General features: G+C 48.6%; 11 protein-coding genes and 1 non-coding gene across 12 annotated transcripts; 7 read left to right on the forward strand and 5 right to left on the reverse strand.

Annotated features, from left to right (window-relative positions):
* Window positions 1–121: 121 nt before the first annotated feature.
* On the reverse strand, window positions 122–3,497 carry BJ212DRAFT_1453215 (tRNA synthetases class II (A)-domain-containing protein; the record flags this gene model as incomplete). Its single annotated transcript, XM_041338844.1, has 11 exons — window positions 122–403; window positions 430–543; window positions 593–712; window positions 768–1,657; window positions 1,707–2,109; window positions 2,166–2,676; window positions 2,722–2,755; window positions 2,811–3,000; window positions 3,052–3,134; window positions 3,188–3,293; window positions 3,342–3,497. 11 exons carry the CDS (start codon window positions 3,495–3,497, stop codon window positions 122–124), a joined length of 2,889 nt encoding a protein of 962 aa, XP_041198946.1.
* Window positions 3,498–4,486: 989 nt separating this feature from the next.
* BJ212DRAFT_1315578 (P-loop containing nucleoside triphosphate hydrolase protein) lies at window positions 4,487–7,860 on the forward strand (the record flags this gene model as incomplete). The annotated part of the gene is given in 10 exon segments (XM_041334165.1): window positions 4,487–4,489; window positions 4,808–4,865; window positions 4,920–5,120; window positions 5,174–5,947; window positions 5,967–6,520; window positions 6,571–7,017; window positions 7,071–7,185; window positions 7,235–7,462; window positions 7,516–7,583; window positions 7,634–7,860. 10 exon segments carry the CDS (start codon window positions 4,487–4,489, stop codon window positions 7,673–7,675), a joined length of 2,490 nt encoding a protein of 829 aa, XP_041198947.1. The 3' UTR covers window positions 7,676–7,860.
* A 137-nt stretch (window positions 7,861–7,997) lies between these two features.
* On the forward strand, window positions 7,998–9,179 carry BJ212DRAFT_1475087 (kinase-like domain-containing protein; the record flags this gene model as incomplete). The annotated part of the gene is made up of 2 exons (XM_041339196.1): window positions 7,998–8,222; window positions 8,280–9,179. 2 exons carry the CDS (start codon window positions 7,998–8,000, stop codon window positions 9,177–9,179), a joined length of 1,125 nt encoding a protein of 374 aa, XP_041198948.1.
* Window positions 9,180–9,583: 404 nt separating this feature from the next.
* Window positions 9,584–11,167, forward strand: BJ212DRAFT_1259568 (uncharacterized protein; the record flags this gene model as incomplete). Its single annotated transcript, XM_041330039.1, has 3 exons — window positions 9,584–9,987; window positions 10,046–10,079; window positions 10,130–11,167. 3 exons carry the CDS (start codon window positions 9,584–9,586, stop codon window positions 11,165–11,167), a joined length of 1,476 nt encoding a protein of 491 aa, XP_041198949.1.
* A 102-nt stretch (window positions 11,168–11,269) lies between these two features.
* BJ212DRAFT_1259861 (HIT-like domain-containing protein) lies at window positions 11,270–11,929 on the reverse strand (the record flags this gene model as incomplete). The annotated part of the gene is made up of 3 exons (XM_041330060.1): window positions 11,270–11,572; window positions 11,624–11,769; window positions 11,824–11,929. 3 exons carry the CDS (start codon window positions 11,927–11,929, stop codon window positions 11,270–11,272), a joined length of 555 nt encoding a protein of 184 aa, XP_041198950.1.
* Window positions 11,930–12,101: 172 nt separating this feature from the next.
* Window positions 12,102–15,131, forward strand: BJ212DRAFT_1259945 (uncharacterized protein; the record flags this gene model as incomplete). The annotated part of the gene is made up of 10 exons (XM_041330068.1): window positions 12,102–12,442; window positions 12,489–12,965; window positions 13,017–13,174; window positions 13,223–13,339; window positions 13,400–13,507; window positions 13,545–13,876; window positions 13,926–14,039; window positions 14,087–14,263; window positions 14,320–14,726; window positions 14,777–15,131. 10 exons carry the CDS (start codon window positions 12,102–12,104, stop codon window positions 15,129–15,131), a joined length of 2,586 nt encoding a protein of 861 aa, XP_041198951.1.
* Window positions 15,132–16,024: 893 nt separating this feature from the next.
* Window positions 16,025–17,918, forward strand: BJ212DRAFT_1259122 (malate synthase; the record flags this gene model as incomplete). The annotated part of the gene is made up of 6 exons (XM_041329993.1): window positions 16,025–16,370; window positions 16,422–16,557; window positions 16,610–16,939; window positions 17,003–17,137; window positions 17,186–17,390; window positions 17,448–17,918. The coding sequence occupies 6 exons, from the start codon at window positions 16,025–16,027 to the stop codon at window positions 17,916–17,918; spliced, it is 1,623 nt and encodes a 540-aa protein (XP_041198952.1).
* A 1,293-nt stretch (window positions 17,919–19,211) lies between these two features.
* BJ212DRAFT_1249784 (uncharacterized protein) lies at window positions 19,212–19,892 on the reverse strand (the record flags this gene model as incomplete). The annotated part of the gene is made up of 1 exon (XM_041329703.1): window positions 19,212–19,892. A coding segment is annotated over one exon (681 nt), but the record flags the coding sequence as incomplete, so codon positions are not given.
* Window positions 19,893–20,072: 180 nt separating this feature from the next.
* BJ212DRAFT_1315603 (uncharacterized protein) lies at window positions 20,073–21,127 on the forward strand. Its single transcript, XM_041334166.1, has 4 exons — window positions 20,073–20,303; window positions 20,365–20,444; window positions 20,509–20,584; window positions 20,644–21,127. The coding sequence occupies exons 1-4, from the start codon at window positions 20,129–20,131 to the stop codon at window positions 20,949–20,951; spliced, it is 639 nt and encodes a 212-aa protein (XP_041198954.1). The 5' UTR covers window positions 20,073–20,128; the 3' UTR covers window positions 20,952–21,127.
* A 26-nt stretch (window positions 21,128–21,153) lies between these two features.
* On the reverse strand, window positions 21,154–21,257 carry BJ212DRAFT_t21. The gene has a single exon. It is a non-coding gene; the product is annotated as a tRNA-Leu (tRNA).
* Window positions 21,258–21,455: 198 nt separating this feature from the next.
* BJ212DRAFT_1258645 (PLC-like phosphodiesterase) lies at window positions 21,456–22,870 on the forward strand (the record flags this gene model as incomplete). Its single annotated transcript, XM_041329956.1, has 8 exons — window positions 21,456–21,612; window positions 21,667–21,690; window positions 21,745–21,833; window positions 21,890–21,932; window positions 21,985–22,017; window positions 22,079–22,300; window positions 22,354–22,616; window positions 22,664–22,870. 8 exons carry the CDS (start codon window positions 21,456–21,458, stop codon window positions 22,868–22,870), a joined length of 1,038 nt encoding a protein of 345 aa, XP_041198955.1.
* Window positions 22,871–23,012: 142 nt separating this feature from the next.
* BJ212DRAFT_1443768 (small-subunit processome) lies at window positions 23,013–24,169 on the reverse strand (the record flags this gene model as incomplete). Its single annotated transcript, XM_041337878.1, has 4 exons — window positions 23,013–23,282; window positions 23,336–23,532; window positions 23,584–23,782; window positions 23,834–24,169. The coding sequence occupies 4 exons, from the start codon at window positions 24,167–24,169 to the stop codon at window positions 23,013–23,015; spliced, it is 1,002 nt and encodes a 333-aa protein (XP_041198956.1).
* Between the last annotated feature and the right edge of the window lie 39 nt (window positions 24,170–24,208).

Consider the following 24,208-nt stretch of genomic DNA (forward strand, 5'->3'; position numbering starts at 1 on the left):
TGTACCCCTAAACAGCTGTGCTTGCTTGGAGCTGTGCTATAAAAACATTATTTAGAGATATCCCCAGTAAATTGTACAGTGCATTTTCCTATAGCTAGGTGTTTATTGAATAGATAAATCCTTAGTTATACTTGCTTGAAAACGTCTCTCGCGCAACCTTTAGAGCCTCTCCAACCTGGGTGACGTTAACCCCAACACCTTGGGCACCATCTTCCTTCCCTCCAGCCTTTCCGCCGAGGATATCGCTCACTTTGGTTGCCCATGTCCGAGCGTCGATGCCTCTTGACCGTGCAGACTCAGAGACGTAGTTTGCATGTGCGACCTTGCCGTTCTCTACGTCGACGCTGAAAACGTAGACCGTCTTGCCAAGCTTCTTGCCTTGCATAACGACGTTTTGCAAGATCTGGATATCGTGTTAAGTATAGTCACCCTTTGTGGACGATTGTTACGACATGCCTTTGCATTACCATCAACCTCAAGAATGGCAAAGTAGACCTCTGAGTCAGGCTTCTCCTGGAAGAAGGTGACCAGAGCGTTCACAGCCTGCAAATGCATCGGTCGACATACAAGAACAACAGGTAAAGGGGCATACCGCCTTATTTATCGCATTCTCCTTCTCTTTGATTTGCTTGTCAAGCGCCTTGCGAACAGTCGCTAGACGGTCTTTGAGCTCTGCTTTTAGAAGGACTGATATATCTGCCTGTCCAAGTTCCTGCAGAAACACTAGACTCAACAGGACAGTGCAAGAAAGACAGCTTATGACTCACCACACTGAGAGCCTTGAGCCCAGTATCCTTTTCCTTGCCTTCTGTCAACTCGAGCTGCTCAAGACGGACCTTCAGAGAATTGGCAACACGGGACGCCTCATGCGCCTCTTGGCCAGTCACAGCAACTATCCTCCGGATTCCCTTTGCGATCCCAGACTCCTCCGTGATAACAAAGTCTTTGATATCGCCCGTCTTCATAACATGAGTGCCACCACAAAATTCAACACTCGTGCTCCGCCACTTTGGGTTGTTGATGTCCTTCGCGACCTCATCTACATCGTACCCGAGCACAACAACACGCACAGGATCCGGGTATGCCTCGCCGAAGACCGCGCGCAGCCCGGGTATCTTATGCGCAGTCGTGAGATCCAGGTCCTTGCCATATACCCTTACATTTTTCTTGATCCAGTCAATGCTCATCGACTCGATCTTCGCAAGCTCTGGGAGGGAGATCTGTGCTTTATGCGAAAAGTCGAAGCGGAGCTTTGTCGGTGCCACGAGTGAGCCCCTCTGGTCAATATGGTCGCCGAGCACATCACGGAGACAGAAATTGAGGATGTGTGTTGCGGTGTGGTTGCTGCGCAGCGGCCAGCGGCGGAGCTCATCGTAGGAGGAGATGACTTCATCACCGACAGAGAGTTGGCCGTATTTGAGAGAACCAGTGTGGAGAACGTAGCCGTTGTATACCTGGACGTTTGTCACCTCGAAATCGGTCGCGCCATCGATGACGATGTTGCCAGTGTCATACTCCTGGCCACCGGCCTCTGCGTAGAAGCTTGTGCGGTCGAGGAGCACGCCAAAGTTTGCATCCGCTGGTATACCAGATGATGACGAAATGAATTCCTTGTGATAGTAAATGCCCTTCACTGTAGCAGTGATATTGCCAAGTTCTGCAAAGGTGGTTCAGCAAGGGCGAATCATGCACAAGAAGTCACGCACGGAATTTGGACGAGTCATCTGTTTTGGGTATCGCATCGTTCTTCTCCAATGCAGCGAGATCGTGGACATCTAGCTTCACAAGATCCGCCTTGTCCTTTTTGAATGACCCCTTGCTCGCGAGCTTTGAATGTTCTTGGGCATCCTCAAACTCCTTCTCATTGATTCCGAGCCTAAGCTCCTCCGCCATGAGCCGTGTAAGGTCGACGGGGAACCCGTACGTGTCATACAGTCGCCATACGTCTGCGCCGTTAAGCTCCTTGGCACCCAGATCTTTCGTACGTGCCGCGTATTGGTCAAAGAGTTTCTCGCCCCGATCAAGGGTACGTGAGAAGGACTCTTCCTCCTCGTCAAGGATCTCTTTGATGTCGCCTTGCTTCTTTGTAAGCTCGGGGAAGACATCACCCTGGTGTACAAGGTATAAATTAGGTCGAATGGATGCGATAGATGTGTTTCACTGACCATAGTCTCCACGACCACAGGCATCAAAGAAGAGAAAAATGAACCGATCGGTGCACCAAGCTTCTTCCTGACATAGCGTGAACCACGACGAAGGATTCGACGAAGCACATAACCACGGCCAACGTTGTTGGGCACACCACCATCACTCAGCGCAAACGAAAGCGTCCGTACGTGATCAGCAACGACACGGTATGCAGTATCAATACCATCCACATCATCGTTGCCAAATTTCCCGCTATATGGTCTTGCTCCAGTCAATTCCTGTATACGCGTGAAGATCGGGGAGAACACATCAGTGTCGTAGTTTGAAAGCTTGTTTTGGAGGACTGAGACAAGTCGTTCGAAACCCATGCCGGTATCAACATGCTTGTTTGGAAGCGGCTTTAGTGAGCCGTCATCGTCGCGATTGAACTGTATGAAGACGTTGTTCCATATCTCAAGGACGTTCGGGTCGTCACCATCTACGAGGTGTGCAGCATTACGTCCACCAATGCGGTCGAAGTGTATTTCACTAAGGAAGGTCAACGGAGGAAAATGAGAAGCGGGAGATACGCACCTACAAGGCCCACAGGGTCCGGTTGCGCCCATTTCTGTTGTACGCGCGAATGAGTCACAACGTTCATTGGATGATAAAACATGACTTACCCCAGAAATTTCCTTTTGACGCGATAACGTGATCTGGTGAGATACCCTGGCTTAGCCAGTGTTGTTTTGCTTCCTCATCGGTGGGTATTCCATTTTGTGGGTCTCCAGCATAGTAGGTAACATATAATCGGTCTTTGGGCAGCCCGTATACGTTGGTTAATAGATCCCATGAAAATTCGATAGCTTCTTTCTGTAAGATAAATGTCGACTAGGCCGAGCCGTCGGAAAACAAGCACCAAACCTTGAAGTAGTCACCAAATGACCAGTTTCCGAGCATCTCGAAGAATGTGTGGTGGTAGGAGTCTTTGCCAACGTCCTCCAGGTCTAGATTTGCAATGTTAAAGTGAGCGCCGTATCTGCCATGGACCTGCGCATACCATTATGCTTGCCACCTGCGCGGATGCACTTTTGGCTGTTGAAAGCACGCTTCAGCTTGCCTCGCTCGGAATTGGGATCGACAGTACCCAGGAATATGGATTTGTACTGATAGAATGTGAGTTCCGATGCATAAGCCTATGAGGTTGAATGCACCTGGTTCATGCCAGCATTTGCGAACAGGAGAGTGGGATCATCGTAGGGTACGGTTGAAGAAGATGGAACAAAAGTGTGATTTTTGAAGCGGAAGTAGTTGAAGAATTCTTCGCGCACTTTGCGTGCAGTCCATGGGCCATCATAAGAGGAAGACATTCTTAGAGGCAAACAAAGAGCAATATGATGAGATGGACGTCTTGATCGAAGGAGAGATGAGTGCAGAAACGCAAGTCTCATCTAGATTTAGGTTCCCGCAATTAGAATCATGATTCATATTGCATCTTGACTCGAAATCCATCACGTGATAAAAATCAGTCGCGTATCTACTTTTGTACATAAATTGTCATTTTTCTTCACAAACTAGGTTAAATTTGGAGGGAAACTTTGCAACGATAACACACCGGGGGTTTGGGAGTTTTTCACTATGTAAGATTTGTTTCGAAATGTTAGTGATAAAGTTGGCATTCTTGCTATACATTTTGACACGGTAAAAATGAAAAAATTGGATGAGTGGCCAAATCCTGGGCGAAATTCTACATTTTATGAATCATTTTGACGTTGTAAAAGAAAGACATTTCACCGACAGCAAGATCTGAAGAAAAATGATCGAACATTTTGATTCAAATCTTACATGGGGTGAAATTTGAGGAAAATTTGAAATAAAAACTTCGAAACACATTTTACTAATTGGAAGGAATTACCGGTGCAGATTGATCAAAATTTCGATCATTTTCAGATCTTGCTGCGGTGGTCTTTTTTTACAACGTCAAATGCTGGATTCGCCCAGATTGGCCATCATCCAGTTTTTTCATTTACCGGTCAAAATGTAGCAAGATGCCACTTTATACTACTTTCGAAAAAATCTTACTGAAAAACTCCCACCCCCGGTTTGTGACGATCAGCAGTGTATGGGTTGCGACCGGTCGCGTGACCCGTGACCACAGTGATTGGTGCAGTGCGGACTTGACGTTCGGGAGATAACCCACCGAGTGTTAGATACTGAGACCTGCTAGAGACCAGGTAAATCCTGCCTAGTGGTTACATAGATCTGCTCTGTGAACAGGAAATGCGGATGTGATTACACGAGTGCCCATACTAGCGTATGACATGGTGTGCTGTTAATATCATGGTTATGGTCACACAGCATGGTGACGTGACCTGCCCTGAAGTCGATCGATAAGCCAAAGACCAAAAACTTTACTTTTGAGATCAAACGAGCCTCAGACAACGGCCCCGGTGTGCATTTGACTCACCATCCAACTCGTTCAAAAGGATCCCGTTTCTTTATTTTTTTCTCATTGCATCCTTGTAAAATCTAGACACGATGGTGTACGTATTCGCTTAGATCTATGTTTCCGATGTACTAATCACCGTTTATGATCATAGCAACTTCACAGTAGGTGAGCACAAAGATCATGCAATAAAACCCGATCTCTCTCCTAACGACTCTTTGAATCATAGACCAGATTCGTGGGCTCATGGACAAGCCCACGAACATCCGTAACATGTCCGTTATTGCCCACGGTAAGCAAGATCCTGCTGATGATCACATTGATCTAATCTAAATTACTTACGCAGTCGATCACGGAAAGTCCACCCTCACCGACTCCCTCGTTTCAAAAGCCGGTATCATTGCTGCATCAAAAGCTGGTGACATGCGGTTTACGGACACACGAGATGATGAAAAGGAGCGTGGTATCACGATTAAATCGACAGCCATCTCCATGTACTTTGAAATGGACAAGGACGATGTCGACACCATTAAGCAGAAGACCGAAGGCAAGTCTTCAATTTAATTTTTGCAAAATCTTGCTAACGAAATACTACTTCAGGCAACGAGTTCTTGATCAACTTGATCGATTCACCAGGTCACGTCGACTTCTCATCGGAAGTCACAGCTGCTCTCCGTGTCACTGACGGTGCTCTCGTTGTCGTCGACTGTATCGAAGGTGTCTGCGTGCAGACAGAGACGGTGCTTCGTCAAGCACTTACGGAGCGTATTAAACCCGTCGTTATCATCAACAAGGTTGACCGTGCTCTACTTGAGCTCCAAGTTTCAAAAGAGGATTTGTATCAGTCGTTCCAGCGTACCATCGAGACGGTCAACGTCATTGTTTCGACTTACCATGACGCTGCCCTTGGTGACGTCCAGGTCTACCCAGACAAGGGTACCGTTGCTTTCGGTTCAGGTCTCCATGGATGGGCTTTCACCCTCCGCCAGTTCGCTGGTCGCTACGCTAAAAAGTTTGGTGTGCCTAAAGACAAGCTTTTGGCTAAGCTTTGGGGTGATAACTACTTCAACCCTGCTACTCGCAAGTGGGGTACGAAGAACTCCGATGCCGATGGCAAACCTCTTGAACGGTCTTTCAACATGTTCGTCCTTGAACCCATCTTCAAGATTTTCGATGCCGTCATGAACTTCAAGAAGGACCAGATCGGTCCCATCTGCGAGAAGCTCGATGTCAAGCTGACGTCTGACGAGCAAGATCTTGAGGGCAAGGCTCTCCTCAAGGTTGTCATGCGCAAGTTCTTGCCCGCTGGTGACTCCCTCCTGGAGATGATAATCATCAACCTTCCTTCCCCCGCCTACTGCTCAACGTTACCGTGTTGAGACTCTCTACGAAGGTCCCATGGATGACGAGTCTGCCATTGGTATCAGGGACTGTGACCCCAAGGCCCCCCTTGTGCTCTACGTCTCAAAAATGGTGCCCACTTCAGATAAGGGACGCTTCTACGCCTTCGGTCGTGTGTTCTCCGGTACCGTTCGTTCTGGCCCCAAGATCCGCATCCAAGGCCCCAACTTCGTGCCTGGAAAGAAGGAAGACTTGTTCGTCAAGTCGGTTCAGCGCACGGTGCTCATGATGGGTCGTTACGTCGAGCCCATTGAAGATTGTCCTGCCGGTAACATCGTTGGTCTCGTCGGTATTGACCAGTTCTTACTCAAGAGCGGAACTCTCACCACCTCTGAGACTGCACACAACATGAGGGTCATGAAGTTCTCCGTGTCCCCTGTCGTGCAGGTTGCTGTTGAGGTCAAGAACGCTTCAGATTTGCCCAAGCTTGTCGAAGGTCTCAAGCGTCTGTCGAAGTCTGACCCCTGTGTCCAGGCTTGGATTGCTGAGACCGGTGAGCACATTGTCGCTGGTGCCGGTGAGTTACACTTGGAAATTTGCTTGAAGGTAAATGGCTATCTGCCTCCTGAATTTTGTTAGTCTGACCCTCATTGTAGGATCTCCAAGAAGACCATGCTGGTGTTCCTCTCAAGATATCTGACCCTGTTGTTGGCTACCGTGAGACTGTCAAGGCCGAGTCTTCAATTGTGGCCTTGTCCAAGTCGCAGAATAAACACAACCGTCTCTATGCCAAGGCAATGCCTCTCGATGAGGAGCTCACCAAAGCTATCGAAGCTGGTACCGTTAACTCCCGCGACGATTACAAAGCCCGTGCTCGTATCCTCGCTGATGACTTCTCTTGGGATGTCACTGATGCAAGGAAGATCTGGTGTTTCGGTCCCGATACCACTGGCCCCAACTTGCTCGTCGATGTTACCAAGGGTGTGCAGTACCTCAACGAAATCAAGGACTCTTGCGTTGCTGCCTTCCAGTGGGCAACGAAGGAGGGTGTCTGCGCTGAAGAGAACATGCGTGGTATCCGCTTCAACGTTCTTGATGTCACTGTATGTATACTTCATACCTACTTGTATTACATCTTCTTATGCGACGAAAACAGCTGCACGCTGATGCTATCCATCGTGGCGGTGGACAAATCATTCCTACGTGCCGTCGTGTCTGCTACGCTGCATGTTTGCTTGCTACCCCTGGTCTCCAGGAGCCGGTGTACCTCGGTACGTCCCACTCGCATCGCATTTTTCCGGGTACTGATATCATTCACAGTCGAGATCCAATGTCCTGAGAATGCCATCGGTGGTATCTACAGCGTATTGAACAGGCGTCGTGGCCAGGTCTTCAGTGAAGAGCAGAGGCCAGGAACGCCTATGTTCACCGTCAAGGCGTACCTCCCTGTCATGGAGTCCTTCGGTTTCAACAGTGATCTTCGCTCACAAACAGCCGGCCAAGCCTTCCCTCAGAGTGTGTTCGATCACTGGGAGCTCATGAACGGATGTGCGTAATTGCAAGTGTGACGTGTGAAGACTGATACTAACGAAATCTATCAGGTCCTCTCGACAAGGGCAGCAAGATCGAAGAGCTCGTCAGGGGCATTCGTGTGCGCAAGGGTCTCAAGGTAATTGGTGATCGCACGCTATTATGCAATGACTAACATCCGACATTTAGCCCGAAATTCCAGCTCTCGACCACTACTACGACAAGCTGTAAAGTTATTGTACGAAAGTGCTCACTACCAAACTTCTGGAATCCGTTCCTTGTAGCCATTCATATTTCACTAAATCCAATTGTTGTACTCTTGTATGCTTGATGATTTGGACGCCTATACCTAATAGTCACATGGCAATTGCTGAGAATGTTGGTGAGGCGACACTGCATGATTCACATCCCTCGGATCCGCATCTTCTACCGGCTGCGAATGTCTTGAGTCGAACATGGGTGTTTAACGTTATAACTTCGACAGGTGCTTAAAAGGCAGGTTACATGTAGCTGTCGCAGGGACAATAACCCAGCAATTCCCGTCTACTCAGACATGGCAGACGTTGACCTCGCCACCATCGCTGACGTACAAAGATACTTGTCTAATACCCCTTTCGCATCGCATACCATAAACGCACTGACAGGAGGCTTCGCCAACTTCACATACAGGATACACCTCAACGACTCATTCAAGGGTAAGGAAACATATGTATTGAAGTATGCAGCACCGTATGTGGCTGCATCCGGTGGTGCGATGGCTCTCCCCACAGAGCGTCAGGTGAGGCTGCCTTTGAAGTAGCGTTACACAGTGACTGGACTGATAACGACCTGACAGAAATTCGATGCGGAAGCCTTACGACTCGTCCGCAAGATGCATACTGATGACGATGTCATCACCGTTCCTAACGTCCATCTCTTCGACGAAGAAGCCCACGTCATAATCATGGACGATTGCGGGACGGACGCTCGTACGCTGAAACAGCTGGTGATTGACCAGGCGCTGCCACAGACAGTCGCCGAAGAAATCGGTGCTGCGATCGGTCGTTTCCTTGGGCGCATCCATGCCTGGAACAAAGACGCGTCTTTCGACATGGGCATTTTAAGGGACAACGAACTGGGGAGGATGCTCTCGACATTGGTTACATACGGTTGCCTCATATCTACGCTTAGCGGCAGAGATAATATCGCGACTTTGGCTGACCCCGGTCTCGACATCCCTGAGGGGAAATTGGCCACTATCTCGAAGCTAGTGGAGACCCGCAGTCAGGAAATCGGTAGGACGACGGGGGTGTTTACACATGGAGACTTCTGGCCTGGGAATATCATGGTATCCCTTCGGAGAGAGTCAGAAGGGGGCATGCCTAGGTTAGCGAAGCTTTATGTGTTGGACTGGGAGTTGGCGAAGGAAGGTCTTCGGGGGCTAGACATTGGTCAGTTCTGCGCGGAGATGCGGCTGCTTCAGCGGTTCTATCCGAGCCGCCAGGAGGAGACGTCCACAATTATGAGATCCTTCCTTCTGGCTTACAGAGGAGGGAGTGGGCCTGATGAAGCGCTTGCGAGGGTCGCGATTGCACATGTTGGAGCACATTTGGTTGCTTGGACCCCACGGGTGTATTGGGGAGACAAGGAAGATACCAGAAAGACGGTTGCTGAAGGAGTTGAGTTATTGGTTGGAGGTGCTGAAGAGACATCAGCCTGGCTGGAGGGTAGTATCGTTGGAAACTTGTTGATGTGAGACTTCGTATAGGCAACAAATTTTAATTGTAAAAGTCAGCATCAGCTCATTCAATTACTACACCGTCGCGAAGGGTCTTTTAATTTATTCGACACGCTAGCTCATCCTTTCAACTACGGCGCTGCAGACCCTTTGGTTACGACGCCTTTGTTATCGTTATGCGTTAACTGTACTGTATATAAGTAGTTTCACTTCGTTCGATAGTTGAATCACTGCTCATCACATTCCTATAGGACATCTCGACTCGTAAATCTCGACTAGGTATACTGCGAACTCTTCGTGTTCTCTGTCGTTGACTTCAACTCTGGCAGTACATGTCCCACGAAGTCTCACACTCCGCCCCGGCAGCCGTTGCCACTACTAGTACTAGCGCCGCTAGCTTGCCTTCTCCAGCCTCTGCGGTGATGCAGTTGGATGGACTTCCTGCAGAGCTGTATAGTGCAATCATCAGTCACCTACCAGCAGACTCGTCCCAGCAAGATGTCCTTGCCCTAACAAGAGCGATACCCAGATCGCCTGTGCCTATCCACCATTTATTCGAACGCATACGCATCAAGCATGCGCAGCAAATCGTACAATTGCATAGGCGCTTGCGCAATGCCACCGACGAGAGAAACTGGGTCAAGGACTTCGGTATCGTGACCTGGACTATCGATGCTGATGCCCTCGTCAATCTAATGGAGATTCTTCCTCGGATATCTTCTCTCCTTCTCTTTGTGGGACCCAATTTTGCTCCAGAGCATCTTGAGGCGATATTTCATGAACCAAGAGAAGACTTGCACTTTCTCTCTCTACGTTTCCGCCCCTAGTGAGTGTCAAATGGCTAATTCCTTTCGTTTATCCCTCCTGACACGTGTGTGATAAAGCGTCAAGGTGGCCACATATTATCAATTTCTCAAGGTAACACCTTGCGTGAATGTTCTACTGTTCGCTCAACGTGTACTTTTCAGGGAGCTTATTTCGATACTACCCTGACTGCACTTTCCCGTTGGCCTTCCTACAAGTTGCCAACTCTATCTATCGTCCAGGATCCTCCCGAATCAATGATATCAAGTGGGAGACATTTTGCACAACCGCTCGTCTTCTTTAAACTCGAGCCAATATCTGTGCTATTGTGCTCAGAATACATCAGGTCATTGGCGCACCTGCGTCTCCGTATACCATCTCGCCAAGTGTCCCGATTCATCAGCAGCATCCCGTCCCCTGTCCCTGCATTACGCCTTCTTGACCTGTCCACATGTAATATTCTTGCCTCCGATATGGAGGGGATACTCATTCGATTTCATAATCTGCAACATCTGATTCTTGATGGATGCAGCGTTGCGCGGGACCAATCGCAGGCGACAGAATGGAATAACATCGGAAAGATATGTGCAACTGCAACCGTCAGGCGAGCGAAAGCACGGGAAAAAGAGTTGAAAACTTGGTTGCAGCACAATGCAGCCACTGCCACTGCACTAGCAGTCATGCCACAACCCGCAGCAAGACGTATAAGACCGGGTCGTCGTGGTCTTGCCACAGCTACTATCTCGCTCAGGGAAGAAGAACCTACCGCGTCAGAGCCAGATATCATCCACGTACCTGCTGGGATAGTTATTCCTAAGGTACGCATCGTTCCATCGCCACCGGTGTTGCTCTCCCTGTGCACATCAGCATCCTTTATCACCGATGTTCAACACCAGACCATTCGGGAAGAGTTCGAGAAGGGCTGGGATGAAGGCCTTGCACAGCTTGCAGCCGTTAAATCCAGGCTTTATGGATCTTGGAAAAATGGCATACGGATGATGCGCATTACCGCAGATGTCAGCGGTGGCGGATATGATGACCTGGAAGCTATAGAGGGCGAGAGCACGTTCTACTCCAAACAGGATAACAATGCGAGTCTGGCCCCGCCTGCATTGTGCCTTGCAGGTTCAGGCACTTCAGGAAAGCACGTAGAGGGCTGCGGTCACAATATTGCTTGGAATGCCTGGAATGATACGATCTAGGCCAGGATGGACACACCTTCCTCTAGACGCATAGATTTAATCTTATGTATGTTGCAATTGAAATGTCTCTAGACCTTCAAGTAGCTAAATGCGCGCGTGGCATTACACCGCGTCGGTATGACGACATTCTCCTATGAAGAAACCTTTTAGCCATGTCGCCTCCTGTTCCATATCTTCCAGTGTCCGCGGCAATCTGTCCTCGTCTGCATCGACCTTGAATGGGTGATGTTGCACCGTGGTGCTAGACACTTTGAGATTTTGGAAGTCGCGGGGCAAGTCCGTTTCCGACCGCTCTAGTGCAGGATATATATCATCCATTCTTTGCGAAAAGTAGTCTCCATGGTATTTCCGAGGCATGACATGGAAGTGGACATGAGGTATAGACTGTCCTGCAGCCCTTCCGTCCTAGACCACATATCAATATCGAGTCCTATGTTCGTCTGCCAGTGGTTGTACCTGGCATGCCACAGTCAATGCGTCACCACCGTACGCGCGCTCGACCACTCGACCAACATTTTGGACAGAAGCGATGAGGGACGTTAATTCTGGTGTGGTGAGATCCGTCAAACGCGGTACGGGTCGATTGGGGATAACGAGCACGTCTAAAAGTCTGGCTTATAAGCCTGAGATTAAAATATCCCAAAAACTAGGCTCACGTCCTGGCACAATTGGTTTAAGATTGACAATGGCGTACGATAGCGCTGTCCTATAAAATGCTTGTCTTGTGACTTCGATTGTGGAAAACAAGAGCGGAGACGACATCTGTGAACCAAGTGTCACTGCGTGGCAATCACTTAAATGTTATTTGGCGGAAGGGTCAAAGTTACTTGATAGGGAATCCCGGTTCAACAAAGTCACCCAGTCTCGTGCATCATCGAGGTCATCGCTCAAGTCTACACAACATCAACTTTGCACTCGGCTCTCAGACAGCCAAATGTCGAGTCCGACAGATATATTCTTGCCACTGACGCTACCATATCCTATAAAAGTCACATCTCTCGATGTCCACCTAGGTGCTACTGTGCAGCGCGGAACCCGGCTATTGACGTACTCCTTCCTATATTCGTCTCCTGCAATAGGCTCAAAGCCAGAAACTCGGTTTGGCACATGGGACTGCTCAATTGAGGGAATTATCGAATCATGGAGGGTCAAGCTTGGCGATTCCATCTCTGCCCAGAAGGCGAAACAGAGGCCTATCATATGCATCACGGAGCCATGCAAGCATGGAGTTCAGATTGGGGGACTATGTGGGTTGTGCGGGAAGGATATGACAGAGTGCGTGCATCATTAGGTCGCATGAACTTCATTGACACACGTTCAGATTTGATTATACAGGGTTCTCTGATGCGTCGCGCGCATCTATCCAAATGACCCATTCTGCCTTCGGTCCAACAGTTTCTTTAGAAGAAGCCCGCAGGATAGAGAAGGAAACAGCAGACCACTTACTCAAGTCGAGGAAACTCTCTCTCATCGTCGATCTTGACCAAACCATAGTGCATGCGACGGTCGACCCGACTGTGGGTGAGTGGATCGCAGAAGGCGAGTCATGGGAGGCCAGACAAACCAAAAAGAGATCGACTACTCCAAAGGACGGACCTTCTGACGACGACTCTGACGGGACAGCGTCCGATGCTGAGGACGAATGCAATCCAAACTGGGAGGCTTTGCAGGACGTACGAAAGTTTCGTTTGGGTCCAGAATCATTTGGAATGCTTTCAGTTCCAAGAGGCGGACACAAAGGAAAGGGAAAGCAGAAGCTAATCGAGAATGAAGGGTGCATGTATTACATCAAACCTCGGTGCGTAGGCTTTTACCCCGTCACCATGGGTGGCTAGCTCATTCCTACAAGACCTGGAACCCATGAATTCTTTCGAAATATATCGACAAAGTATGAGATGCATGTATATACCATGGGTACTCGAGCCTACGCAGAAGAGGTTTGTGCTGCCATTGACCCTGATGGTAAAATATTTGGAGGAAGGATCCTCAGTAGAGATGAAAGCGGAAGTGAGTAACTTCACCTGATAATGATCTTGCAGCTCAACATCATTCAAGGTCTCACGCAGAAAAGTCTACAACGTCTGTTTCCCTGTGATACATCCATGGTAGTTATCATCGATGATCGTGCAGACGTTTGGGAGTGGAGTCCGAACCTTATCAAAGTCATCCCATGTTCGTACTAATGTTGTTATACTGTGCCTTAAAAACCACTCACTGATTTTCTTTCTCAAGACGACTTTTTCGTTGGCATAGGAGACATCAATTCTGCCTTCCTGCCTAAAATTGAACCTCTCGCGCCCACAGTCCTATCTCCATCTCTTGGCGAGTCTTTTTTTAGAAGTGATTTTCATAAGTTCGTATTGACTGGACTAACCAGCCAAGCCGCCCTCACCTCCTGTTTCTGGTTCCGAAGCCCCGTCACTACCAACATCAACACCCGAAGAACGCGAAAAAGCAGAGATGGAATCGAAGGCGATGCTAACACAAAATTCCATGGCGCTCGAAGCCCAAGTCGAAGAGCGTCCGTTGGCAAAGAAGCAAGAAGCTCTGCTGGAGTCTGATGGCACTGGATCGACTACACCACCTGGGGATCCATCACCCGGTCATCCCAAGAGCGATATGAAGGCAGCGGAAACCCCAAAAGTAGAGAAAGTTCCACGCAAGGCGTTATTGAAGAACGACGATACCGAGCTTCAACGGGTTGGCTATGTGTGTATCTCGCACATTGTAGAGGTAGCATTAACTAAATTTATCACAGCTACTTGGGGAAGTCCATCGTCGCTTCTTTACCTCATATGACAGCAGATCGCCAGAAGACCAGGGTAAGAAACGACGGCCCACCCTCACGCGGTCTAAAGCCCACGACGTGACAGTAAGTGGTTTATATTTCTCATGTAACGTCAATCAATTGCGCCACAGAGAATCATTCCGCAAATGCGCATGGATACTCTGCAAGGGGTACATATATTATTTTCCAGTGTGATACCTCTTGATACAAAGCCCGAAACAACTGAGATCTGGAAAATAGCTCACATGTTTGGAGCACAATGCTACACTGAGCTATCCAGTCGAATCACCCACGTGGTTGCCGCCAAGGTCGCTCGCTCTCTATCTTTTATACGACCCTAGCTCATACGTCTTCTATCGTATAGCATGGCACAGTCAAGGTAGATGCCGCGCGGAAGCGAGGGGGAATCAAGATTGTGTGGTTGTCTTGGTTTACGGACTCAATAGCACTGTGGCGTCGACAAGATGAGATTCCATATTTACTGGATGACCCGTCAGCTGCCGCTCCCAGTTCTAGTCCGATCCTCGACCCACACCAGATTTCTTCAGATCCGGAGCCCGATGCAGACGACTGGGACGTGGAGCCTGCCCCAGCAGGGAGCACGTCCTTGGAGCTTCACGACATCGATTGGAATGACATCAATGATGAAGTAGAAGCTGCTATGAACGAGAGCGACGATGAAGATGATGCCATGAGTGAGAGGAGTAGTGCGAGAAGTGCGTTTTCTGATAGCGACGATGCCATGCTTGATGACACTCGAAGTCAACTAAGGTTCGAATCCCGCCCTTAAAATTACCGGTTTAACTCCATCCTTCCTACAGTAGTCCAACTACTACCCCTCGACTGAAACGCAAAAGGCTACGAAGTGTCACACCCTCGGATGGTGGAAATAACAGGGTTGGCGACCGGCAGGGGGATGGCCTCCGTTCTCCCCTTGCCAAGCGCAAGAAACTAGCCGCAAGTCGAAGTGGAGCATCCAAACTGAAAGAGGCTGTTACTGCTGATGATTTGGTAGATACCGAGTCGCTCTCGGATCACAGCCGTAAACCATCACCGTTGTTATCCGTACCTCTTAAGAGTTTTGAGGAAGGTGCTGAGGATGATGATTATGCTGATGATGGAGACGACGAAGACGACGACTGGCTAGCTCACGAATTGGAAGTTGACTGGGGATAGTTTTCGTCCATTTTGTCCACTAAATTGTTTGTTTTCGTGTTTTAGTGTATTTCCCTGTAGCTTCTACGGAAGTAATATTACGTGCTACCATATCATATCAAGAAGCTGGATTCCTATCTCGCCATTCCCTCGTTCCAGCTGGCTGTTCGCAATACAGCTTTATTATGGGTCGAGTCTAGATTTTAGTTATAATCATGGATTCATTAGATTTTCGGATAGTCGGGCCATGGCCACAGCGCTTCTTGATATCAGCGTCTCCCGTCATGGCCAATGATTGTGGCGTCGTATCTCCAGTCGGCTCTGGCCCCTGTCAGCCTGAGGCCTGGTACTGGTGCGAGTCTCACGAAATCACCAGTAGTTCCTCGGCGGGTGGCGATTGCGTCTTAGTCGAAGCGGCTGGAAAATGTGCGTGAACCAGCTCGCGTTCGTCTTGAATTCATACTTTTGAAATTGATCTCTCTTACGTATATGAGTGCCGGAAATATATGTACGCGAGACCGTGGTTACGTCCCTTGAACTGCTGCCAGTACGAAGTTCTAGATGGATCTTCTCTATGCTTGCATCTACTTACCTATATTCACCTAGAAACGCGAGACCGACGAGGGTATTCACATAATATGAGAAGTGCGTATGCGAAGATTAACTGCAAGGAGGTTGGCTAATAGAATCGAGAAACGGGAAAGGGAACGGGAACGGCTCCTTCGGTAGGCGCAAAGTGACTCGATCAAATGACGTATATTGGGCATGCCATGTCGGACACCCGAAAACAACAGGTCAATATTGGGCAAAAACACATGCTCGCGGAAACACTAACGCGGTGTGTCGGAGTCCCGAGACTTGGTACTTAATACGCACGCTACTGAACTTGCTCCTTACTTATCGCTCCCTTAATCATGGTTGCAGGTGTTCAGATTCACACAAAGGTCGCTCAGGACGCCCAGTCTGAAATCCTTACCGATGGCGCAGTTGCATTTCTCGCTGCACTTCATAGAACCTTCGAGTCTACCAGGCAGAGCCTCCTAGCCGCGCGCGATGATGCACAGCGCAGGTTTGACTCAGGAGTACCTCTTGACTTTCCTCCTGAAACTGCCCACATCCGTGCTGAACCTTCGTGGCACTGTGCACCCCCTGGACCTGGTCTCGAAGACAGACGCGTTGAGATCACTGGTCCTACTGACCGGAAGATGGTCATCAATGCTCTGAACAGTGGTGCAAAAACCTTCATGGCAGACTTCGAAGGTATGCGGATCATTCATGATACTAATAATCGCGTTAATAGAATGTTCCCAGACTCTAGTGCTCCCACATTCGCAAACATGATCGTTGGTCAAGTCAATTTGCGGGATGCAATTAACCGACAAATCGACTTCTCATCCAGCGGCAAGCAATATAAGCTATCTGAGAACCCAGCTGTGCTTCTTGTCCGGTACATTTGATATCTTTGATGCCGAGTCATTAGTTGTTTATATTTTGTGTAGACCTAGGGGCTGGCACTTGGACGAGACGCGTGTCACGGTCGACAATACCCCTATCTCAGGGTCTCTCTTTGACTTTGGGCTCTACTTCTACACTAATGCTCATGAGCTCATAAAGCGTGGCTCGGGTCCCTACTTCTATCTTCCCAAAATGGAGCACTATCTCGAGGCCCGTCTGTGGAATGACGTCTTCGTCTTTTCACAATCCTATATTGGAATTCCTCATAACACAATCAGGGCAACCGTCCTCATCGAGACGCTCCCCGCAGCATTCCAGATGGAAGAAATTCTCTTTGAGCTCAGAAATCATTCTTCCGGACTCAATTGCGGAAGGTGAGGGAATATACATGGTTTGTTGTGAATGGTTAGTTTGCTCACTCACGTGTGTATTGTCAGATGGGACTATATATTTAGTGCAATCAAAAAGCGCAGGGCTGACAGAAGTGCCGTGTTACCAGACAGGAAGGACGTTACTATGACCGTGCCCTTCATGGATGCATATGTGCGTCTTCTGATTCAAACTTGCCATAGGTAAGGCTATTTTCTGCGCGTTATCATAGTGCTCACACGTGCTTTTAGGAGGAAGGTTGCTGCTATGGGCGGCATGTCTGCACAAATCCCTATTAAGGATGACCCTAAAGCCAACGAGGTGGCAATGGAGAAGGTCCGAGCAGACAAGCTTCGCGAGGTCACGGCTGGCCATGATGGAACTTGGATTGCGCACCCCTTGATCAACCAGATCGCTCGTAAGGTATTTGATGAAAATATGCTTGGTCCTAACCAGGTTCGCATCTGCGATATTTTTGTATCCGTGATAATGCTGATCATCCATGGGTTGTAGTATCACGTCCGACGGGAGGATGTGAAAGTCGCTGCCACGGACTTGCTGAGCTCCAATGTTCCCGGAAAGATTACCGAGGACGGCATTCGCTCTAATGTTTCTGTGGCTCTCGCCTACTGCGGAGCTTGGATCGGCGGCAATGGCTGCATCCCTGTCAGCTACTTGATGGAGGATGCTGCTACTGCTGAGATCGCACGTGTGCAACTCTGGCAGTGGGTGAAGTACAGTTCACGTCTTGACACTGGCGAGCAGATTACCGCGTTGTATATCGACCGCATCATCGCAGAGCAAGCACCTGGCGTCCAGAAGATCGCCCCAAGCGTCAAGGATGACCACTTGAAAATTGCTACGAAGTATCTCATGGATCAAGTCAGACAACAATGGCCAAGCGAGTTTTTGACGAGTGACTTGATGCCGTACTTGACGATGGCTGATGGTGTTGAGGACAAGTGGCATAGGAGTGTTCTGTAAAAGAGTTCTGAATACCTGACTATTTGTTCCATTGGTTTTGTCAACACCTTCGCGCTGAGAACCCTGAAATATTCTTCCCGGTGTACTTGTAGTATCATGCAGACTTAATGGGCCAATCAGTGTAGTATGTTAAGCGCGGAGTAGCTCAATACGTATGAGAAATGTGTCACATGCAATTTTTGAGACAATTTTTGAAGCCTGAGATGTACTGTTACTACTGTGCGAAACACAACAGCTCCACGAAGGGGTAAACCTAGTTAGCGGGAGAAGTATCGCCGTCGGCATATCACAAATACGCAGGGCCACACGTGAGTAGGAGCCTCGTGGCCGACCTTGAGCTTAATAAATTCTTCATCCTGGATCTCTACCCTCAACCTTGACGGATCTAGGGTTAACCCGAACCTATTCGGTTCCTCCGGCTCTCCGAGATGCACGTTTGTGTAGTCAGCGGCGTCCCTCACGGTGTCCTTCTTTTCACCCTTTAGCTGCCGTGCCATCTAGAGGCCCAAACAGAACACGCTAGATGCATGATATGTATATTCCGAGTCAGCGCTGAGGATTACGCGATGTCCCCTGATACGTACCCGCCTAAATACATAGCCCAAGGCGAACAGTCGCTAAGAGTTCTGTCCGTGACGTCCCCCGTCGTATTCAGCCGAACGACGAACCAGTCGCAGGAGGGAAAGGCTGCCGGTGCCGAACAATATTAGTCGGCCAGATTATATCCTGAAGAAATTATTGTCGCACTTCAGAAAATTGACGTACCATTTGTAGACATTGGTTGGCATTAAGGCGGATCTCGGAACACACGCACTTGACGCTGCTGGTACTATACCCTGAAACATGGGCTTTTGAAGTGTTTGATTTATGTCGACCTGCAAGTGGGAAGCGGGACGAGACAGTAGCAGGGGAAATCGTAGCCTCGCAACCTGGCAATACGCGGTCCCTAAAGAAACAGAAATCGGGTGTATTTATGTGCCAATACGTCGAAAAGCATGATAAGAATTATGGAAAAATACAATACAGTTCTCGGTATACGTCGAAATTTTCGACCAAGCATACAATATAGATAGCTGCAGCTCCGGGAAAAAAATTGGGAATTTGCTGACATGCTTTACAAGAAGTAGCCAGGGCCCTGTAGCCCTAAACCGGCAGTGGATAAGGGGAATACACTTCCTATATTCTAGAAGACTGGTGAGATCCGGACACATAGAGACCGAACTACTCACTACGGTTTCGGAAAATTGGTTTAATGAAGCCAGTGCATACCAGTTACTACCGAGACGGGTAAACAATGCCTGCGGCAGCTTCTAGACGAAGTACTTCATCTATCAAAGCATCCCTTCCCTCCTCAAGCCACCGGCAATATTCGACTGCTCGAAAGAGCACTCCGCTCTTGCCTTTGGTGTGACCCTTCCCCCTACTCCCGCTGCCCTTTGGTCTACCTCTAGTAGGCATATCAATAGCCTGTGCACCAGCTGGGGCGAGAAGGGATATCAACTGGGCGTATCCCTCGCGAATGGCATTACGACGCTTTTGCTCTGACATGATATGATTGAGTCTTTTCTGAGGGGTTGAGAGGAGGACTTTTGTTCTCCCCGTCTGGCACGAGGCTGCAGAAGCTCTCTTGCGCTTTGTGCCCATGGAGTCTTGTTTTGAGGGAGATGATGAAGTTGCGGATGATGAGGATGAAGGTCTGGTATTGGATGTATCTGATGGCATCTCAGGTTGCTCTGTGAGTATCGGCGATACAATTTCTCCCGAATTATTCAGATCGCGCGCGCCTTGCGGTATATAGGGCGCAGTGACAGTGGGATCTGCTTCGAAATCCCAATTGAAGTTGTCCAAGAATCCTAGCAGATCAGTTGTCTCAGATGGAGAGAAGAGGTCTGCAGATGATGGGATGGGCAGAGGAGGCGACAAGCCTGCGAGAACAGGATCAAATACATATTCGAAATCGGAGAAGGGAGGTGGCTGAGACGGTGATTGGGATGACATGGTGGTATAGGCAAGAACTATTACCGAGCCGGAATGAATCGATTACCGGTTAGCGGAGTACGGCATAGAACCGTGCCTTGGCCGGTGTGGCGGGAGCTACCGGATGTGCAAATACGCATAAATATCAATTAAATAGGCATATCCGCTCCGATGAATTACTTATATTCCCGCTTTACCGAACAGCGTCGGAACTTCACCGCTCCGCTACACCCATGTCGGCTCTTAGTGAGGCATCTACACCGGCGCATGACGCGGCGTCGGCCATGGACGCGCAACAACTCCATCAACTCCACCAACATGCTGCCGACGCCCAACAACAGCAGCAACAACAACAACATACTTCCAATGGCCCATCACCAGTCAACGATTCCACAGCAACTCGTAAAGGTGAGTTCCGCGCCATAATCGTCAACGATGTCACATACATACATACATATATGATGTTCAGCAAAAGCCCCTTCAGTAAGGCGAGCATGTACTGCATGTCATACCGGTAAAACTCGTTGTAGCGAGGTATTACCGTGCCAGGTTGGTACAGATCTCGAACAAGCAGACTCGTCCTTTGATATATTGACCGCGTACCTCCTATTAGAGCTGCTTAAAACGAGGTATCGGCGCAACATGCGCATATCCAGATCCTGAAAGCGACCAAAATCAGTCGCATCAAAGTAATTATTTGACTCCGCTGAAATGTAGTCTACTTATTCACGATCTTGTAATCTCCCAGCTCCCGGTGTGTCTACATTTGCTCAGGCACCCCTGGGATATGTCCATGGAGCACCTACTCTCAGCCAACATCAATATTATGATTACAATGGCGCATTTACTGGCGCCTCTTCATCTACCTTTCGGCCTAACAAGCGGCCCCGTAATCTCACAGAAGAAGAAGCAGCTGCCATCACTAGGAATTTCAGTCGTGGAGACTTTTTCGTTGGCTCGAGCGCTCCTGTGCGCATTGATCCTCGTCTGCCAGTCAGGCTTACCTTAGGCGAGGGGGACCATGTGCATTTCAGTATCACAGAAACTTTGACTTGATCGAGCTATCTGTTACTGGGAAATTAATCGGCTACTTCTTGCATTCGTTTCCGCACTGTGTATCATTATGATCGTCACAACCACCTTCTGAGGATTACTTGCGCGGTACCTCTCGCAAATCTCGTGTACATAATATAATCTTGTCGAAGACAGCAAGAATTATCACACTCAAAAAATTCATGGAGAGATGCAGCAAAAGTATTGATGAGAGTGGGATTCGAACCCACGCCCCGGAGGACCAGATAACTTGCTCATCCAATGAGCTGATCCTTAGTCTGGCGCCTTAGACCGCTCGGCCATCTCACCATGTATAATGACGGAATTTTATTTATTATATTTCATTTCATGCGTCACCGCAGTTGGCGGGGTTATGATATAGCTATGCAAACTAATTTCCGTCGCCTTGTTTCAAACCACCACTCACTTCAATCGTCCTCCTAAGTAGCATTCATGATGTTTTTTTCTTTCCCCAGGGCGCAGGTCGCTCTATCTACTTTTGCAATGATGATATCCATTTGTGACTTCGTTTATGCTTCGCCCACCGAATCGCCGCTTCGCCGTGCCACAATTTGCAATGGAAGTCCAGATTTGTGTACCCGTAGTTTTGGAAATGTCACCTTTGTCGGTGCCCATGATTCTTATGCAGTCGGTACCAACAATGGTGAGTTCCAATGACCTTGTACATGCAGATACTCACTTAGTTACTTTCCTGAAGTTTTCACAACCCAGGACTACAACAGTGAGCACAAACTTCTTTCCGAACCCCGAACTCACTACAAATGACCTCTGTCAGTTACACAACAGTTGAATGACGGGATTCGAATGCTGCAAATGCAGGCCCATAACTCGAGTGGAGTCATTCACCTTTGCCACACGAGCTGTGTATGTGACGTACATGCATGTTGTGTCAATCATGTCGTACTCACTCAGTGTTGTAGTCACTCTTTGATGGCGGAACTCTTCAGGCTTACCTTACAACTGGTAAGAATAAATATTCGCCTTCAGGTTGCCTTCCTTATCCCTTGGTACATAGTCAAAGCCTGGCTAGGTGCAAATCCAAATGAAGGTCGGTAGCGTTCATGATAGAAAGCAAAACTCTGGCGTTTCTCAAGATGTTTTTCTTTCAGTACTTTCATTGCTCATCGTCAACTCTGATACTCTTCCACCGAGTAGTTTTGACGCTGTCTTTAAGGCGGTTGGGCTCGACACGGTATCTTACTCGCCGCCCTCCTCTTCGCTGCTTGAAAGTGGCTGGCCGTCCCTTGGCAGCCTCATCGATTCTGGAACGCGATTGATAACTTTCATGGACTCCAACGCTGACTTCAACTCTGTTCCTTATATCATTGACGGTGTGTTGCACAGTTGAGCCCGCGGAGACTCTGCTTGATACTCTTACCCCAAGAATTCACTAACATCTGGGAGACTGCATATGACGTCACCACGTCGTTTGATTGCAATGTGAACCGGTCGAATGCCAACACCCCCACTGCTACATCTATGTACCTTATTAATCACTTTTTGGACACATTGATCCTTGGCCAACCTGCTCCGGACCCAAGCCAAGCTAATCAAACCAATGCTGTCACCGGTACAAATTCCCTCGGTGAGCAGTTCAATCTCTGCGTTGGCCAACAGGGCAGAAACCCGAACTTCATGCTTGTTGACGTACGTACATTCAACTATCTCGTGGATGTCTTTCTAATGGTTCCAAGTTCTACGAGTACGGCGGTGGATCTGTGTTCGAAGTCGCTGCCACAGCTAATGGCGTCACCTATTCACCTACTACGCCCATTGCGACTCCGGGAGGAACAAGTTCACCCTCATCCTCATCGAACTCCAGCCCGCCTAGCTTCAGTCGGTGGAGCTCGGTTTGGGTGGTCATTGGCAGCGTAGCGTTCGGCGCCTTCTGCATTTATTAATCTGCCATCTGACGTCGGTCATGCATATCCACCACTTGCAGTCTACCAAATAGCTATCCGGATCTGGGACTGAACTCGTACAATGTACATTCGCACTATACTCATCGGACTACACAATGGATTATCATGGACTTGGATGATACTATCGTTTTCTTTCTATACGCCACTTATATACCCGAGGTTTGTAAGTCTTTTCATCCGCTTTGCTTGCCTTGGCAGCTACCGTGTTGTCTATTTCATCCTCATCTTCATCGTTGTTCTCAGCTCCCACTTCTTCAACGCCACGCAGCTTTCGCCGACCTCCTTTGCCTGCCAAAAGTCTTTGCATCTCTAGTTCACGCTGTGTATACCGTAATTGAGTGTCGCGTTTTAGTCGGGCAGCGAGTTCTTTTAGGAGGCGCTTCCGGTTTTGCTGAATAAAAATTCTCAGGAAGTGCGTGACAACAGAGAAATATATGAGTATACCACATTAAGTTGCCGTATTTCTTCAGTCTCCTCAACAATATCCGTTGATGCACCTGCTGAAGTTTTGTTTTTCCGTCTCCGTCGAGAAGATGCACTTTCCATAGTCTTCCAGCCGAGGTCAACTTCAGCCCGTTCGACATCCACTTCGGTCGTGGTTTTGACTTGGTTTAAAGATCGCTGCTGAGATAACTGTTTTGCTGCAGTGTACATTTCATTTCATGAACAATGATGTCACAAGATACACTCACCTTCCGTCTCATTCCCAGCAAAGATAATATGACGTGGGGGTAGACGCCGTTTTGTTTCTGGGGGTATAACACCTGCTTCTCGGAGTGTGTCCAGGTCGGTTTCGTCCAACGCGTCCTCGCCGTCATCCTCTATGTTATCATCCTGCGGGGCGATGAGATTAGCCAATGCAGTAAGTTGGCTCTTGATCCTCTCAATTTTCTGTCAAGGAATGAGCTGAATAAACGACACAAGCACGCATAGAATGTATGCCTTGATTCCGTTGGCTCTCATTGTCCGAACATAACCCTCATCTTGTGTCTTGAGGAGTTTAACCATATCCATAGGCATAGAAACATTCCCTCTATCCTTGACATGTACCCCCTGCACCGTCCTCTCCTTGATCATCCCAAAGTAGAACTCATCCTTATTCCTATCCGCTGCCTTCTGCCTCAGGCGCGTTATACGATCCTGCTTGGAGTGATAATCCCGTGCACGTTGGACATAGTCCTTGTGCTTTTCTAAAATGCCAAATTTTGCGCGATGAGAGAGCTGCGAGCGCTCTTTATGATTTCGCCTATGCAACGAATTTCTGAGGGAGGAGGTCATTGCTGGAAAAAGGAAAGCGTGTGACAAAAAAGTTACGTG

Source organism: Suillus subaureus (genome assembly GCF_016647635.1).
Source record: "Suillus subaureus strain MN1 chromosome Unknown BJ212scaffold_2, whole genome shotgun sequence".
NCBI classification, from domain to species: domain Eukaryota; kingdom Fungi; phylum Basidiomycota; class Agaricomycetes; order Boletales; family Suillaceae; genus Suillus; species Suillus subaureus.

Excerpts from the sequence above, each read along its gene's own strand:
- BJ212DRAFT_1315603 (XM_041334166.1), top strand. The coding sequence starts at position 20,129 with ATGTCGGCTCTTAGTGAGGCATCTACACCGGCGCATGACGCGGCGTCG. Across the intron at positions 20,304-20,364 it reads TTCCACAGCAACTCGTAAAG|CAAAAGCCCCTTCAGTAAGG; the intron begins GTGAGTTCCGCG and ends TATGATGTTCAG. Across the intron at positions 20,585-20,643 it reads CCAAAATCAGTCGCATCAAA|CTCCCGGTGTGTCTACATTT; the intron begins GTAATTATTTGA and ends GTAATCTCCCAG.